The sequence below is a fragment of the Myotis myotis genome, unplaced genomic scaffold (assembly GCF_014108235.1).
Source record: "Myotis myotis isolate mMyoMyo1 unplaced genomic scaffold, mMyoMyo1.p scaffold_m19_p_41, whole genome shotgun sequence".
NCBI lineage: Eukaryota > Metazoa > Chordata > Mammalia > Chiroptera > Vespertilionidae > Myotis > Myotis myotis.
In genome coordinates this window covers 1,807,698-1,825,923 of record NW_023416348.1, presented here as the reverse complement: position 1 = coordinate 1,825,923, position 18,226 = coordinate 1,807,698, and the positions used below count along the sequence as shown (strand labels likewise).

The following is an 18,226-nucleotide window of genomic DNA, read 5'->3' as shown; positions in this document are numbered from 1 at the left end:
CCCCAGCCGTGACCATGAACCTGCGGACGTGCACCTGGAGGACACACCTTGGGCCCACCTGCCGGGCCACTAAGATCGGCTCCTGGGCAGACGGGCTCCCCGCCCAGATCTGCGGGCGGCTGTCTAGGTGCCAGAGACTTTCCGACCTCGGGCCCCAGGGCAGCTGGAGCTGGTGAGCGCCCCAGGGCTCACCCGTGGGCTTTCACGTCGTGCAGCTCAGGTCTCAGTAAAGTGGTTTTATAAAGTCTCAGCCCGACCGAGCACCAAAGCTTTCACTCCAAGGACCTAGAGAGAGCCAGGTAACCCCGAAATAACGATCCACACTGCCCCGAACGGAACACGCCCGCGCTCCCCACAGCGGGGACCCAGGCCAGCCGCCAGACCTGCGGCGAGCCCAGCGTGGCCCTGGCTCCGGACGGGCTGGCAGACCCCGCGGCCTCCGCAGGCGGCGAGGGCACGAGAAAGGGCTTCGTGCCCACAAACCCGGCAGCTCGGACGAGACGGGCCATCGCTTCAAAGACGCACGGCCAGGCTCCCGCGGGAAGACCAGGCGACCCGCAGGGACCGAAACCTCCCCACGCCACCCGGAGCGCGCACCCTCGGCCCAGAGGGCGCATCCCAGCAACTCCAGCTCAACATTCCGGAAAGCAGAGGGGACCGTCCCCAGCAGGCCGCCCGCCAAAGCCGCTGCCGGTGGGCGGCTCACAGGCCCCCACCCTCTCACCAGCCGCAGAGCCACTGGGTCAGTGGGACCCAGGCTGCTCCAACACGGAGAGCCATGTCCACAGGGCACAGCGACCAGCCTCAAAGGGCAGGAGGTAAGACAGCGCCGCCCACGTCCTCTACAACAACCCACAGAATAAGCCTGATATGCGAGTGCCCCAGCTTTCACCAGTCGCTATGACACGCACTGACCACCAGGGGGCAGACCCTCCCGCTAGTACAGCGGTTCTCCACCTTCCTGACGCCGCGGCCCTTTCATACGGCTCCTCATGCTGTGGTGACCCGACCATAAAGTTATTTTTGTTGCTACTTCATCACTGTCATGTTGCTCCTGTTATGAATCGTCATGTAAGTATCTGATATGCGGGATGTATTTTCATTGTTACAAATTGGACATAATGAAAGCATAGTGATTCATCACAAAAACAATATGTAATTACATATGTGATTTCCGATGGTCTTAGGCGACCCCTGTGAAAGGGTCGTTCAACCCCCAAAGGGGTCGCCACCCCCAGGTTGAGAACCGATGGACTAGTAGGTTAGCCTGCTGCTGGGCCAATTGGGACTGAGACGGGCAGACACGCCCTGGAGCCCTCCGGCGGCCCCGCCGCCTGGCCTGTGCCCTCTCGCAATCTGGGACCCCTTGGGGGATGTCGGAGAGCCGGTTCCAGCCCGATCCCTGCAGGCCAGGCCGAGGGACCCGCCGGTGCACGAATCTGTGCACCAGGCCTCTAGCTCCTGATAAAAACTTTCTTTTTCTTGCCCCGGCTGGTTTGGTTGTGGAGAGAGCGTCGGCCCGTGGACTGAAGGGAGGGCCCTGGGTTCAATTCTGGGCATGTGCCTCGGCTGGCGACTCTCACATCCCTGTCTCTGCCCACACCTTCAACTCTCTCCAAAAATCACTGGGAGCATCCTCAGGGGGGATTGACAGCAAAAATGCATGTTGTGTTGTTTTGGTTTTTTGGTTAATCCTTGCCCAAGGATATTCTGTCCATGGGTTTTTAGAGATGGAAGGGAGGGAAGAGGAGGAGGAGGAGGAGGAGGAGGAGGAGGAGGAGGAGGAGGAGGAGGAGGAGGAGGAGGGACACATCGACTGGTTGCCTCTGTTCCCACCCCAACCAGGGCCCGGGATCGACCTGCACCCCAGGTGCGTCCCCTTGATCGGGAATCAAACCCGTGACCTTCAGCATGCGGGCCAGGGCTCCCGATAAAAACTCCTAAGCAAACGGGGTCACAGGAAACTTGAACGCGGTGAGGGGCCTCGGGGAACACCCACCGCCTCTCAGCAGGAACACACGCTCCGGGTCCGCAGGCCGCCCCGCCCCCACCGGTGCCTCCCACGCGTGCGCTCAGCACGTGTCTGCAGTGCCGGCCACGGCTGCTCCAGGAACACGGAACACCCCCATCAACTTCACGAAGGTCCAGCGGTCATTCAAGACCCAGCGTCCGCCCTGGCCCTGGGCGCAGCCGGCCGGTGCGATCCGCGGCGAGAGGGGCAGCAGGAGGCGGCGCCAATCCATGTTTCTCTCCCTTCCTCCAGGTAACAGTCCAGCTGTGTGTGCGCGCGTGCGTGCGTGTGTGCGTGCCAAGCAGAATTTTATTCAGACGAAAGGCTCTGCGAATGATTATTTATTTACATTGATTTATTGTGAGGGTATTACAGATGCCCCCATCCCACCCTGCTCCTGCCCCACCATAAACTATTCTTATTTTTCACTTTATTAATCCTCACCTGAGGCTATTTTTCCCATTGATTTTTAAAAATATGTTATTATTGCCCTGGCTGGTTTGGCTCAGTGGATAGAGAGTCGACCTGTGGACTGAAGGGTCCCGGGTTCGATTCTGGTCGAGGGCACATGCCCGGGTTGCAGGTTCGGACCCTGGTGGAGGGTGTGCAGGAGGCAGCCGACCAATGATTCTCTCTCATCATTGATGTTTCTATTTCTCTCTACCTCTCCCTTCCTCTCTGAGGTCAATAAAAATATGTTTTAAAAAAGAAAAGAAAAATACCCCCGCTGGTTTGGCTCAGTGGATAGAGCGTCAGCCTGTGGACCGAAGGGTCCCGGGTTCGATTCCAGTCCCAGGCCCTGGTCAGGGCTCCTGCAGGAGGCAACCAATCAATGTGTCTCTCTCACATCGATGTTTCTCTCTGTCTTTCCCTCTCTTCCACTCTCTACAAATCAATGGAAAAATATCCTTGGGTGAGAATTAAAAATAATAATAATAAAAAGTAGCCCTGCCAAAACCGGTTTGGCTCAGTGGATAGAGCGTCGGCCTGCGGACCGAAAGGTCTCGGGTTCGATTCCGGTCAAGGGCATGTACCTGGCTTGCGGGCACATCCCCAGTAGGAGATGTGCAGGAGGCAGCTGATCGATGTTTCTCTCTCATCGATGTTTCTAACTCTCTATCTCTCTCCCTTCCTCTCTGTAAAGAATCAATAAAATATATTAAAAAAAAAAAAAAAAAAAAAAAAAAAAAAAAAAAAAAGTAGCCCTGACCGGTGTGGCTCAGTGGATAGAGTATCCGCCTGCGGACTGGGGGGTCCCGGGTTCGATTCCGGCCAAGGGCATGTACCTGGGTTGCGGGCACATCCCCAGTGGGAGGTGTGCGGGAGGCAGCTGATCGATGTTTCTCTCTCATCGATGTTTCTAACTCTCTCTCCTTTCCTCTCTGTAAAAAAATCAATAAAATATATTAATAATAAGTAAAAAATAGGTTTTATTGATTTTGAGAGAGAGAGAGAGAGAGAGAGAGAGAGAGAGAGAGAGAGAAACATCAATGATGAGAGAGGACATTGACCAGCTGCCTCCCACATGCCCCCCACTGGGGATGGAGCCCACAACCTGGACACGTGCCCTGACCGGGAATCAACCCTGACCTCCTGGTTCATAGGGTGATGCTCAACCACTGAGCCACACCAGCCGGGCCCTGCCTCTTTAAAATTATATATATACACACATTAATTTCAGAGCTTCGATCTATGAACCAGGAGGTCATGGTTCGATTTCCCATTAGGGCACATGCGGGTTCTGGGCTTGAGCCCCATTAGGGGGCGAGCAGGAGGCACCTAATGGATGATTCTCATCATTGATGTTTCTCTCTCTCTCTTTAAAATCAATAAAAAATATATATTTTCTTAAAATCTACATTCCTTTAAAAAAAAAAGGCAAAACCGCAAACCATAGAAATTCTCCAAGAAAACAGGACAGGACCCTTGTGACCTTAGGCACCTTCTGTAGACGCGCAAACCACAAGGCACAGAAGCTGCAGAGCACGGCCTGGGCAAGTGCATGGAGGGCCTCACACTCAACACAACACACCACCAGCAGCTGGGAGACACGGGGAAGGGGACCCCCGCGCTGCTGGGAGACGCGGGGGAAGGGGACCCTCGCGCTGCTGGGAGACGCCGGGGAAGGGGACCCCCGCGCTGCTGGGAGACGCCGGGGAAGGGGACCCCTGCGCTGCTGGGAGACCCGGGGAAGGGGACCCCCGCGCTGCTGGGAGACGCGGGGGAAGGGGACCCCCGCGCTGCTGGGAGACGCCGGGGAAGGGGACCCCCGCGCTGCTGGGAGACGAGGGGGAAGGGGACCCCCGCGCTGCTGGGAGACGCCGGGGAAGGGGACCCCCGCGCTGCTGGGAGACGAGGGGGAAGGGGACCCCCGCGCTGCTGGGAGACGAGGGGGAAGGGGACCCCCGCGCTGCTGGGAGACGAGGGGGAAGGGGACCCCAGTGCTGGGAGACGCGGGGGAAGGGGACCCCAGTGCTGGGAGACGCGGGGAAGGGGACCCCCGCGCTGCTGGGAGACGAGGGGGAAGGGGACCCCCGCGCTGCTGGCGGAATGCAGATGGCGCGGCCGTTACTCAGGAAATTAAACGTGGAGCTGCTTCATGACCCAGCAATTCCACGTCCGGGAATTTATCCAAAGAAACCCAAACACTAACTCGGAAGACTGTGCGCACCCATGTTCACTGCAGTGTCATTGACAACAGCCGGGGCTTGGGAGCCGCCCACGGCCCAGCAATTCGCCAGGGGATGGAAGATGTGGTACAAACCCACGTGGAATACGACTCGGCCGTCAAAAAGGTGAGCCCGGCCAGCGTGGCCCAGGGGCTGAGCACCAACCCATGAGCCCGGAGGTCGCGGTCGGATCCCTGGCACAGCGCGGGCTGCGGGCCAGTGCGGGCGTGCGGGAGGCAGCCCATCGGTGATGTTCCTCTCTCATCAATGTTTCTATTTCTCGATCCCTCGCCCTTCCCCTCTCTCTCTAAAAAAATCACTAAAAAGGTATTTTAAAAAGTAAACAATTCCATCTTAAAAAAGAATGAGATCTTGTCATCTGCGACAGGAATGGCGCTAGCCCAGCGGGTCCCAGCGGGGCACGCCCCCAGAGGGGCCCTGCGATTCTAACGGGGCCATGGAGGACCGCCCTCGACAGTGAGCCTTCTGCCTTTCCTGTGGTTCTCGGGGCCCAAGCAGCCTGTGGACACAGACTGTGACAGATCTACGCCTCTGAGCTCCCTAAGACATGTTCTGAAGCTTTATTTGCTATTTTTTCACATCACTTCATATTTTTTTTTAACGGTTTCTTAGTGATTTCTTCTTCGGGACTTAACTATCCTTTCGCCCTTTTATTTTTCTCTTTCATGGGTGCCGTGCTCTGTGGAAGCTTGTTTAGACCAAGTTCCTGGCCTTTCAGGCTTCTCCACGTGAACAGGAAATAATAAGAATAATAAGAATTCTATGTCACAAGGCGGGGGGGGGGGGGGGGGGCACCAGGATTTTAGAGGTGCTTGGTGGGGGCCCTGACCGGTTGGGCTCAGTGGATTGAGCGTCGGCCTGCGGACTGGGGGGTCCCAGGTTTGGTTCTGGTCAGGGGCATGTACCTGGGTTGCGGGCACATCCCCAGTGGGGGCGGGGGGGGGGGGGTGCAGGAGGCAGCTGATCGATGTTTCTCTCTCATCGATGTTTCTAACTCTCTATCCCTCTCCCTTCCTCTCTGTAAAAAATCAATAAAATATATTTAAAAAAAAATGCGTAGGTGGGGTTTGGCCAAAAGAAGGTTGGGGACCACTGCCCTAGAAGGTACTATGCCAAGTGAAATGAATTAGAGGAAGAAAAATACTGTACGATCTTACACGTGGAATCCAATGAGCAAAATTAACAAACAAAACAAAAGAGTTATAAACAGCACAGACTGATGGGACTGGGTGGAAAGGGATTGAGAGGTAGATTGGGGTGACAGAAGAGTCCCAGGGTCTAACGCACGGCCGGGGAACCAGTCAGTGACACTGTAATAACCACGTACATGCAGGTGGCGCTGGAGACATCGGGGTCACTTGATAAACTGTACTAGTGCCCCGGTGCATGGAGCCGTGCACATTGAAAGGAAATGAATTAGAAGGTGGCCGGAGGGGCAGGACTGGGCAAGACGGGCCAGACATGCCCTGGAGCCAAGGTCCCTCCCAGCGTCTGTGGAGTGAGCGGGGTCCCTCGGCCTGGCCTGCAGGGATGGGGCCAAAACCGGCTCCCCGACATCCCCCGAGGGGTCCCGGAGTGTGAGAGGGCGCTCTGTAAACTTGCTGTCGTACAGGGTGTGGAATGCAAATGCAAGTGAGCAGTAAACCAGATTCGGGCCGACAGTGCCCCAGCAACAACATAACCCACGGCCGAAGGTGGAATCGCACAGCCCCGTGAGGAATCGGGCTCCCTCCTCTCTGGTTTCAGGGTGCGTCACCCTAGAACCACAGCTGCCAAGTCACTGCAGCTCGGCAGCTCCTGTGTTGAGTGTCTGCGCCCTCGTGGTCAGTGCGCGTCACAGCGACCGGCGGATGGTAGGAGGGATGCTTAGCATATTAGCCTTTTACATAGACTAGAGGCCTGGTGCATGAAATTCAAGCACAGGTAGGGTCCCTAGGCCTGGCTGCCAGGCCGATCAGGGTCTTCCAGCTGCCAGCCAGGGCCTCCCCTCTCCCGCTGCCAGCCGGGGCCTTCCTTCGTTCCACACCGACCCCTGGTGGTCAGCACACATCATAGCAAGAGATCAAACTCCCGGTCGAACTCCCATGGGGACAATTTGCATATTAGGCTTTTATATAGAGAGATATATAGATAACCACTATGTTGATACAAAATAATACAAAATAACATCACCTGCGAATGTAAAAAGGGAGGGAAGAAGGAAAGAAGGAAAGAAAATTACCCAATTTTAAAAAACAGGCCAGAGATCTGTGCAGACGCTTGACCAAGGACACATGGCCGGCAAATACAAACACATTAGCCCTGCCGGCCGCGTGGCTCAGTGGCCGAGTGTCGACCTAGGAACCAGGAGGTCACAGTTCGATTCCCAGTCAGGGCACATGCCCAGTTGTGGGCTCGATCCCCCGTGTGGGGCGTGCGGGAGGCAGCAAAACAAAACAAAAAAACAAACAAAAACACATGAGCCTGGGCTGGTGGCTCAGCCTGTTGGTGCGTCGTCCGTCCATCCGTCCGTCCATCCGTCCGTCCGTATGCCCAAAGGCTGCAGGCTGGACTCCTGGTCAGGGCACAGGCCTAAGCTGTGGGTTCAGTCCTGGGGTGGGGGGAGACACATGTATGCCAGGCAGCCTAGCAACACTTCCCTACACACTGATGCTTCTACCCCTTGCTCTCTAAAAACAAAAACAAAACAAAAATATCCTCAGTGAGGATTTAAAAAATAAAAACACAGGCGAAGACACCCCACGCCACTTACCACCAGGGCGATGGACGTGGCCGGTGGTGATGCCCGCACACCTGGCAGGACGCTGCGCCGAAAGAAGCCGACCAGGCCCAGACGTGACGGGCGGGACCCTCTCAGACAAACCACCCGCGGCACAAGACGCGAGATCCCGCGTCCACGTGAGAACGGACCGCTCAAAGCTGCACCCAAAGCTGCACCCAAAGCTGCACCCAAAGCTGCACCGGGCTGTGGGCTCCTGGGGAGTCAGGCCAGGAGGTGGGGCCCAGGGGGGTCACCGGTCCCTCACGTCAAATCGCTCCCTGCGCCTGGCCCGGCTGCGTGGCTCCGGGTGGAGCTTCGACCTAGGAGCCAGGAGGTCAGGGTTTGATCCCGTCAGGGCACAGGCCCGGGTTGTGGGCTCCATCCCGGGGTGTGTGTGTGTGTGGGGGGGGGGGCGCGTGCAGGAGGCCGCCAACCAGAGCTCCTCTCATCACTGCTGTTTCTCTCCCTCTCCCTCCCTCTCTGAGATCAATTAAAAAATAGATATAAAAAAGCACTCCTGCCAAAGCCGGTTTGGCTCAGCGGATAGAGCGTCGGCCTGCGGACTGAAAGGTCCCAGGTTCAATTCCGGTCAAGGGCATGTACCTGGGTTGCAGGCACTTCCCCAGTGGGGGATGTGCAGGAGGCAGCTGATCGATGTTTCTCTCTCATCGATGTTTCTAACTCTCTGTCTCTCTCCCTTCCTCTCTGTAAAAAATCAATAAAATATATTAAAAAAAAAAAAAAAAAATATTAAGCCTTTAAAAAAAAAAAAAAAAAAAAAGCGCTCCCGACCCGGGCACGGATCCCCACGGGACAGGAGCCGGCGCAGCCTGGACACTCAGCCTCCAGAACCCGACACATCCCCTTGTTTGTGAGCCACGAGGCCACGGCGCTGCCACGCCAGCCCGGGCGCTGACGGCACCCGCATGTCCACGCTGCACGGACGCCGGCCCCGGGAGGAAGGGGCCGCGGGGCGGTGGGAGCCGGGTTCCCAAGGCGCGTGCGTGCCGTTCCCCAACGGGGCCCAGGCCAGCGGGTGGCGGAGCGGGCAGCGCTCACAGGCCCTCCAGGCCGCGGACCGGACCCCCAGCTCCGAAGCGATGCGGTTAAGCAGGGGAGCGGGCCCTCCGAAGGCTCCCCTCCTGCGGCAGGCGGGGCCACACAGGGGGCCGGGCACAGCGCCCCTCCCGGGAGGAGGACCGAGGCCCACCCGCCCCAGAAACCGGGGCTTGCGGGGGGCCCTGGCGCACACGGGGAGAGCAGGCGGCGTCCTATGGGCATCTGAGGAGCCCAGCCCAGGACCCAGCGCCGGCAGCCACCCATCAGGCCCTCCCCACGGGCCACACCCCAACATGGGCAGCTGCCCCCAGCCAGAGTCCCCCCAACCCCAGCCACTGTGAAGACGCAGCAGCACCCGAGTCCCGGAAGGCTGTGCCAGCCCCACCTGCCGCGGGCTCACCCTGCCCTCTGGGGCGCCCACCCTGTCCACGGTCAGGGCACTGAGGAAGGCCATGCAGGGTGCAGGGGCGCCTGGACCCTAAGGGTCCTGCCCGGGGACACGCTCCCCACCCCTGACGGCCGCTTCTTTTTCTAATCCAGGAGCTGAAGGGCCACTCTTCCCATCAAGGCCCGGCGGCTCCGTGGCCGCGGCTCCGTGGCTCCGTGGCCGCAGCCTCCCTGCAGGCCAGTTCTAAGCCGGGGATTCACGTACACAAACGCCTCACCTGGTCCAAAGTTTAAAATAAAACGAAAGCGGCGTCTGTGAGAGCGGCAGGGACTGACGTAGGAGAGCAACAGGGCACAGTCCACCGTGGGGAGCGCCAGCGCCGGCCGCCCGCCCGCGGGAGGGTCTCCCGTCACTTTCTCGGGTGTATTTTTAAAAGAACAAACCACCCCACGGAACGGGTGTCCGTTTCCTGGGACAGAAGGAAAAAGGAAACCGGAGGGAAAAGGCGACGGCGACAGGCCCGTGGCCGCCCTGCAGCCCGCGGAGCCCCTGCCCCTGCCCCTGCCCCCCATCCGGGCCCCCCCGCCCCGCACACGGGCACCGCTGCAGCTGGCGGAGCCCCTGCCCCTGCCCTTGCCCCCCGTCCAGGCCCCCCCGCCCCGCACATGGGACGCTCCCTCGGACAGAGGCCTCTGTCCATGGCCAGGTCACTCCCCTGGGGAGACCAGGCCCTGTCCCCTCGCAGGCGGACCCACCGCACCCAGCTGGTCGGGGGCACAAAGCTGCAGCCACGCCTTCGCCCCCCAGGCCCTCCCCACCCCCCCGCCCGTCCCAGGCCACTGGCTTCTGCCAGAGGTTTTTCGCGTTTATTGGGGCCACACAGTCTTAGGATGTGATGCCCAGAAGCTGTTTAGCTGAAACTCAAATCTAGCCGGTGCCCCTGCTCCCTGCAGAAGCCGGCTCCTTCGGAAAAGGCTCTGTTCTCAGGGTCCCGCGGTGCCCCAGGCCAGAGTCCACTCGGGACGGAGCGGTCGGGCCTCCAACGCCCCTCCGCCGGCGAGATGCACTTCCCACAGGATGCTCACCTGCCGGCACCCTGCCCGCCGTGACCCGGCCCGGCCAGCACCCAGGGGGCCCGCCGTGACCCGGCCCGGCCAGCACCCAGGGGGCCCGCCGTGACCCGGCCCGGCCAGCACCCAGGGGGCCCGCTCAGAAACCCGCTACAGGCAGGGGCTCCCACAGGGAGCGGCAGGGACCCCAGGACCCCTCAGAGGGGGGCATGCAGACCTGGGACTGGCCAGTCCCCCCTGGAGGAGCCGTCCACACCCCGGGAAACCGAGGCACAGGAGGATCTGGGGGTGGTCAGGCCCCCACCGAGTTCTCAGCCAGAGAGACCCACAGGCCAGGGCCGCAGCCCACGCGAGGGGAGACCCTGAGTCCCCCTGCACCCCCCTCCCCGCAGGCACAGGCAGCTTCGGGCCCAGCACCCTGCCCTCCGGGGCCTCAGCGCCTCCCCCGGGGCTGGCTGCTCCTTCACTGACTCAACACGCAGGGCCAGGCTGGGGGTGGGAGGGGGGCACCGGCCAGAGGGGGTTCTGGCTGGAGATGGGGGGGCAGGTGGGCCGCAGGGGGTGGGCTGGGGCCCCAGGACCTTGTCACGTGGGCAGGAGCCAGGGGGGCCTCAGGCCAGGCTGGGGGGTCCCCGGGAGGTGCCTAGGATGTCGTGGCGGGGGGGGGGGGGCGGGGGGGGGCAGGATGGGGGAGCCCTGTGGCCAGCGCTGCGGATAGCAGAGGCCCCGGGGTCGGGGCGGGGGCTGTGATGGGGTTCCCTGGGGCGGGGCGAGGAGCACCCTGGGGATGACACTCCTGCCTCCCCCCAAAGGGGGACAGGCCCCCATCCGGCAGGTGCCACGTTCGCCCACCGCCCAAGGCCCCGCTGGACGGAGAGCGTGACCCCGAAACCCAGGGGTGGGCGGCCTGGGGCGGGGTGACGCGGAGAACACGAGGCTGGGCCCCCGCCGACACCCCGGCACCGGGCACCTCCTCCCGCCAGGCCGGGGCCCCGAGCCGGTCCTGGCCCCGCAGCGGGAGCGGCCCCCCGGCTCCGCCAAGCGCCCCCTCGGGGCTGGGGCGCCGGAAGGAAGCAGCGAAAGTTCGGGGCCTCCGGGGCCGGGGCGGGGACCCCGAGGCGCCGCTGGCGGAGCCCGGCCTGGCGGCCCATCGCAGGCCGCTCCCCGCCCCCCGCGCCGCGGCCACGGGGACCCCAGACCGCGGCCCCGGAGGCGGGCCACGTGCTCCCGCGGGGACCGGCCGGGGGGCCAGGCCCGGCCCGAGGATGCTCGGCGCCCCCGCCGCCCCCGCCGCCCCCGCGGCCACGCAGGCGCCCCAACAGGTGGGCCGCGCGCCCCGCACCCGCGCGGATGGGGAGGCGCCGGGGGCGGCGGGGCGCGGGCCGGGGCCTTACCTCCGACCCGGTACATGTTGGCGGCCATGTCCGGCGGCGGCGGGGCCGCGGGCAGCGCGGGCGGCGGGGCCGGGAAAATGGAGGCGCGGGCGGCGGGCGGGGGCGCGGGGCGGGCGGGCGGTTTAAAGGGGCCGCTGCCGCCGCCGCCGCCGCGGAGGCCGCGCAGGGACCGAGGCCGCGGGCGGGAGAGGAAGAGGCGGGGCCGCGCGGGGGAGGGGCATGGTTCCCGCCGCCTCCGGGCTCGGGCCTCCCCCTCCCGGTCCAGGCCGCTCCCCGTGCCCGGTGCCCCCTGTGCCCGCTCCCCCCTGTGCCCGGCGCCCCCCGTGCCCAGGTCCCTCCTGTGCCCAGATCCCCCCTGTGCCCAAGTCCCCCCTGTGCCAGGTCCCCCCTGTGCCCAGATCCCCCCGTGCCCAGGTCCCCCCTGTGCCAGGTCCCCCCTGTGCCCAGATCCCCCCGTGCCCAAGTCCCCCCTGTGCCAGGTCCCCCCTGTGCCCAGATCCCCCCGTGCCCAGGTCCCCCCTGTGCCAGGTCCCCCCTGTGCCCAGATCCCCCCGTGCCCAGGTCCCCCCTGTGCCAGGTCCCCCCTGTGCCCAGGTCCCCCCTGTGCCAGGTCCCCCCTGTGCCCAGATCCCCCCTGTGCCCGGTCCCCCCTGTGCCCGGCGCCCCCCGTGCCCAGATCCCCCCTGTGCCCAGATCCCCCCTGTGCCCAAGTCCCCCCTGTGCCAGGTCCCCCCTGTGCCCAGATCCCCCCGTGCCCAGGTCCCCCCTGTGCCAGGTCCCCCCTGTGCCCAGATCCCCCTGTGCCCAGATCCCCCCTGTGCCCAGATCCCCCCTGTGCCCGGTCCCCCCTGTGCCCAGATCCCCCTGTGCCCAGGTCCCTCCTGAGCCCAGATCCCCCCTGTGCCCGGTCCCCCCTGTGCCCAGATCCCCCTGTGCCCGGTCCCCTCTGTGCCCAGATCCCCCCTGTGCCCAGATCCCCCCGTGCCCAGGTCCCCCCTGTGCCAGGTCCCCCCTGTGCCCAGATCCCCCTGTGCCCAGATCCCCCCTGTGCCCAGATCCCCCCTGTGCCCGGTCCCCCCTGTGCCCAGATCCCCCTGTGCCCAGGTCCCTCCTGAGCCCAGATCCCCCCTGTGCCCGGTCCCCCCTGTGCCCAGATCCCCCTGTGCCCGGTCCCCCCTGTGCCCAGATCCCCCTGTGCCAGGTCCCCCTCGTGCCCAGATCCCCCTGTGCCAGGTCCCCCCTGTGCCCAGATCCCCTTGTGCCCAGATCCCCCCTGTGCCAGGTCCCCCCTGTGCCCAGATCCCCCCTGTGCCCGGTCCCCCCTGTGCCCAGATCCCCCTGTGCCCAGGTCCCCCCTGTGCCCAGGTCCCTCCTGAGCCTAGATCCCCCCTGTGCCAGGTCCCCCCTGTGCCCAGATCCCCCTGTGCCCGGTCCCCCCTGTGCCCAGATCCCCCTGTGCCAGGTCCCCCTCGTGCCCAGATCCCCCTGTGCCAGGTCCCCCCTGTGCCCAGATCCCCTTGTGCCCAGATCCCCCCTGTGCCAGGTCCCCCCTGTGCCCAGATCCCCCCTGTGCCCGGTCCCCCCTGTGCCCAGATCCCCCTGTGCCCAGATCCCCCCTGTGCCCAGGTCCCTCCTGAGCCCAGATCCCCCCTGTGCCAGGTCCCCCCTGTGCCCAGGTCCCTCCTGAGCCCAGATCCCCCCCTGTGCCCGGTCCCCCCTGTGCCCAGATCCCCCTGTGCCCGATCCCCCCTGTGCCCGGGTTCTGAGGCTCCCAGGGGAAAGCTGGAGGCAGAGGGGTGGCGCCCCCTGCACTGCTGGGAGCGAGGGACTGGTGCAGGGTGGGTGGGGTTTGCTCTGAGCAAGACCCCGGGTTCCTGCCCCATTTACTCAGATGGAGGGGGTCTGGGCTGGAGGAGGGACGGGGTCCAGTTGGAGGAACATGGAGTGGGAGCTTGGAGACCCCAGCTGTGTGCAGGGCTGGGAGTGGCGGCCCCTGGCACAGGCCCCTGGAGGCATGGCGAGGAGGGCGGGGCCCAGAGCGCCTGTGAGTAGAAGCCCAGGGTCCCAGGAGGGCCCGCCACAGCCCAGGGGTGCCGAGGGGGCGGGACCAGAGTTGTGATTGATGGGGGATATTGAGGGGTGAGGGGTGGGGGTGAGGGACAGGGGGAATGCTCCCCTCCGGCCCTGGGGGCTCCTCGCAGTGTGGCCTGCGTCGCGGGGAGATGGATGCTGCAGCGCAGGGTCTCCTACCAACACCCAGCATGCGACCAGCCCACAAGTGCCAGCAGCTGTGGGGACGAGCACCCAGCACCCCGTGCCCCCGAGACAGGAGGCTGCGCCGGGCACAGCACCCACCGCCAGGGAGGAAGCCCACAGTCTCCCTCCACCCAGGGAGGTGGCCAAGGCCCACGTTCGCGGCAGGGCCCGGGGTCTGAGGGAAGCCCCCCAAGTTCCAAGTCTCCCCAGGAGAGAGAAGGCGGGGCTCCTGCCGGGTCCACTCCTCCAGGCGATGCCAGGCCTGCCACCTGCTCCTCCGTGTCAGAGCCGGGCAAAGGGTCGGATTCACCGATTAGCCGCAGAGCAGACCCGGTCTGGGCGGAATGACCTATGAAGGCCACCCCTGCAGTTCAACAGACGCGGGAAGAGGCGGGCGTGAGGCTGGGAGACCTCGCAGAGGGCACCCTGGGCATCAGGAGCCCCGAGGTGCTCAACCACCAGCGGAGGAGATGGCGGGGAGAGGGGGTGCGGTGACACAAGCCCCTCCTGGCACAGGGATCTCGGGGCGCTGCCTGCAGGTCAGGAGGTGGAGGGCCCAAGGGTCTGTCCCCTGGTGGGCGAGCAGGCAGGCCCAGGGATGCTGGCTTTGCTGCTGGGGGCTCTGAGGGCCGGGCTGGCCTTCGTTCAGAGGGTGGGCCCGGCGGAGGGTGGAGGCCGAGTCGGCACTGGGGCCGAGGAGAGGCTCGTGGCGCAGACGCCCTGCAAGGCAGATCCAGGGCTCCCAGGAGCCCGAGAGCCTGCGGGCATGACCCACGGAGACCTGCCCATGGGCACCTCCCAGACAGGTACCAGCTGCTGGGCTGGCCAGTCACAGCCCCTTTGGAGCCTGAACAGGAGTCTGGGCAACGCAAAGCTAAGGCCCCTGGGAGCAGGAAGGCCTCCAGAAAACACCTTTAACCCTAGAACCGCCCTCGGCCCCCCCCCCCCCCCCCCCGCCCATGAAGGTCTTTAAAAATACAAAAGCCATTAGCATAACCAATGGGCACAGACAGACACTGGGGCAGTGGGGGCCTGCCCTGGGGTGGGAGTGGCGGGTGGGGGGAATAATTCGGGAAAAGGAGACGTGTGATACTTTGAACAATAAAATATGGTAAAATATATATATATGTTTTTCCTATATAATAAATATATATATATAATAAATATATAATCCTATATAATAAAGAGGTAATATGCAAATTAACCCTCACACCCTCACAAGATGGCTGCCTGTGACCAGGCTGGCAGGGGGGTTAGTGAGGGATGACCAAATGACTGAACAGCAGGCTGCATGAGGCAACCAGGCTGGTGGGGGGGCGGGTGTGCAGTTGGGGGCGACCAGGCTGGCACCAGGGAACAGTTAGAGGTGGCCAGGCAGGCAGGCAGGTCAGCGATTAGGAGCCAGTGGTCCAGGATACCAGTCCCCTAAGGGGTCCCAGACATCCCCCAAGGGGTCCCAGATTGGAGAGGGTGCAGGCTGGGCTGAGGGGACCCGCCCCCCCCCCATGCACCAATTTCGTGCACTGGGCCTCTGGTGTATATATAAAAGCCAAGCTTAAATCCAGCCTCTGAGGCTACAGCCACCACCGACCCTGAGGGGCAGAGCGGGGGGCGGGGGGGGGGGGGTGAGCTGGCACAGGGGCCTCCAGGGCACAGGGACCCGGGGGTTTCAGGCGGGGGCACAGGGGGGCAGGACAGCCAGCTCCTACTGCTCAAACCAAGGGACACCGTCCCGTCTTGGTCTCATGGTTTCTAAACAGTCTTGGAGGATCGTTTCAACTTGGGGTGAAGCAGCACCCACCTCGCCCCACAGCCCTGTCCCCCTCAGGACTAACTGTCATTTGGAAGTGGCGTCTCCACGAGTCCCCGCCCCCACCCCGGCCTTAGAAACGGCCGAGGGACCTTGCCCAGCGCGGCAGCGGCCATCTTGGCGATGAAATCGTGGGCAACATTTTAAAAACTTTTTGCCCGGCTGGCGTGGCTCAGTGGTTGAGCATCGACCTATGAATCAGGTCACAGGTTTGATTCCCGGTCGGGGCACATGCCGGGGATGTGGGCTCCCTCCCCAGTGGGGGGCGTGCAGCAGGCGGCCGATCCATGATTCTCTTCATTGATGCTTCTCTCCCTCCCTCTCCTTTCCTCTGAAAGCAACAAAAAGGTACTTTTTTAAAACACACACACTTGGTTGTAGCTTGTTGAATAGTGAGTGCGCTTGCAACCAAAGCAGTCATTGTTCTGAGGGGGCAGTGGCTGGGCTGGGCCTGGGCCGAGGGGCTCCCCTTCCTGCTTGGGTGTGTCCAGTGGCCTCCGACCCTTCTCCACACAGGCCTGACTCACGGCACAGGCGGTGCCAGAGCACCAGGGGGCCGCCCGGGAGCCTGTCCTCCTGCCCTGGGTGTCGGGGAGCCTGAGCGCATTGCTCCGGGGGGAACAGCAGCGCCGCGGCCGTTTAGAGGGACGAGTGCAGAGCCCAAAGCAGTGTCTGCCGGCAGCGTGACGGGTGGCGTCCTAGCAGGACTGATGCTGTCCGCCCGTCGGCCGGGGAGCCCTGGGGGCACCCAGCAAGGGCACGGTTGGCACCTGGGGTCGGTCCCTCTGGGCTGTGGGTGTCCTGTGCGCTGGGATGTGAGCCCCCGGGTGCCAGGAGCCCTGGGAAGACAGCCCCTCCCCGATGTCCACGCCTTCCCACCGTAACTGCTCGGTCTCACGGCGAGGGGTGAAGGCTGCTCCCCGAAGACCCTAAAACAGTATCCCGGGTGCCAGCAGCCGGACAGTCCCATGGTCCCTAAAAGGAGAGGGGGCAGGAGGGAGAAGTGAGGCGGGAAGGGGGTCAGATGACATGCTGCTGACCTGGGAGATGGCGGAGGGACCCTGAGCCCAGGGATGCAGGCAGTTCCAGAAGCTGGACGGGCCAGGAGTGGATGTCCCCTGGCACCTCTGGGAAGGAAGGCAGCCTGGCCCACACCTGCCCAGCCCACCCAGGGGGCCTGCCTGGACCTGTGGGGAGCCACAGGGAGTGACCAAGGCAGCAGCGCTCTGCGGGGACGGGGAGGACGGGGAGGACGGTAAGGATGGGGACGGTGAGGACGGGGAGGACGGAGAGGACGGTGAGGACGGAGAGGACGGTGAGGACGGGGAGGACAGGGAGGAAGGGGAGGACGGGGAGGACGGGGAGGACAGGGAGGATGGGGAGGAAGAGGAGGACGGGGAGGACAGGGAGGACGGGGAGGACGAGGAGGAAGGGGACGGGGAGGACGGGGAGGACAGGGAGGACGGGGATGGACGGGGAGGTCGGGGACAGGGAGGACGGGGATGGGGACGGGGAGGACGGGGATGGGGAGGACAGAGAGGACGGGGAGGACAGGGAGGAAGGGGAGGAAGGGGAGGATGGGGAGGACGGGGATGGGGAGGACAGGGATGGGGACGGGGAGGACGAGGATGGGGAGGACGGAGAGGACGGGGAGGACAGGGAGGAAGGGGAGGATGGGGAGGACGGGGACAGGGAGGACAGGGATGGGGACGGGGAGGACGAGGATGGGGAGGATGGAGAGGACGGGGAGGACAGGGAGGAAGGGGAGGACGGGGAGGACGGGGAGGACAGGGAGGAAGGGGAGGACGGAGAGGACGGGGAGGACGGAGAGGACGGGGAGGACGGGGAGGAAGGGGAGGACGGAGAGGACGGGGAGGAAGGGGAGGACGGAGAGGACGGGGAGGACAGGGAGGAAGGGGAGGACGGGGAGGACAGGGAGGATGGGAGGACGGAGAGGACGGGGAGGACAGAGAGGACGGGGAGGACAGGGAGGAAGGGGAGGACGGAGAGGACGGGGAGGACAGGGAGGAAGGGGAGGACGGAGAGGACAGGGAGGACAGGGAGGAAGGGGAGGACGGGGAGGACAGGGAGGATGGGAGGACGGAGAGGACGGGGAGGACAGAGAGGACGGGGAGGACAGGGAGGAAGGGGAGGACGGAGAGGACGGGGAGGACGGGGAGGATGGGGAGGAAGAGGAGGACGGGGAGGACAGGGAGGAAGAGGAGGACGGGGGGACAGGGAGGACGGGGAGGACGAGGAGGAAGGGGACGGGGAGGACAGGGATGGGGACGGGGAGGACGGGGAGGATAAGGATGGGGACGGGGAGGATAAGGAAGGGGATGGGGAGGTCGGGGACGGGGAGAACAGGGAGGACGGGGATGGACGGGGAGGTCGGGGACAGGGAGGACGGGGATGGGGACGGGGAGGACAGGGATGGAGGATGGGGAGGACAGGGAGGATGGGGACGGGGATGGAGGACGGAAAGGACGCGGGCTTCCCAGTGGAGGTGGTGCTCCAGGCCTCAACCCTGAACCCCAGGTCTTTGCCACAGCAGTGGGGGTGCCAGGGCCACCTGACACCCAGCTCCCGGGGGAGACCTCATGCAGAGGCCCGAGACCACGCGGAGGGCGGAGGGCAGAGGGCGGAGGCAGGTGGCCCTCCCAGCCTCATGAGACCATGGAGAGGGCAGTGTGAGCCAGTGGACCCCGGGGCCTCGTGTGACACCTGTGGAGCCTTAGAGCCACTCGGCCCCGGACTGTCACCCGCTCAGACCTGCTGATGGGGATG

General features: G+C 63.9%; 2 protein-coding genes across 6 annotated transcripts in view; both read right to left on the bottom strand.

Annotated features, from left to right (window-relative positions):
- Window positions 1–11,490, bottom strand: part of MTA1 (metastasis associated 1) — a 30,681-nt gene extending 19,191 nt beyond the window's left edge. For all 5 annotated transcript variants that reach the window (XR_004967191.1, XM_036306415.1, XM_036306416.1 and 2 more), the window contains exon 1: window positions 11,374–11,490. Coding sequence is in view for 4 of the 5 variants with exons in the window: in XM_036306415.1 (XP_036162308.1) it covers window positions 11,374–11,401 (28 nt within the window). In the remaining variant the exon portion in view is untranslated. The remainder of the gene's footprint in view (window positions 1–11,373) is intronic.
- A 4,284-nt stretch (window positions 11,491–15,774) lies between these two features.
- On the bottom strand, window positions 15,775–17,122 carry LOC118655014 (vegetative cell wall protein gp1-like; the record flags this gene model as incomplete). The annotated part of the gene is made up of 2 exons (XM_036306341.1): window positions 15,775–16,747; window positions 17,043–17,122. Coding segments are annotated over 2 exons (459 nt in total), but the record flags the coding sequence as incomplete, so codon positions are not given.
- Window positions 17,123–18,226: the final 1,104 nt, after the last annotated feature.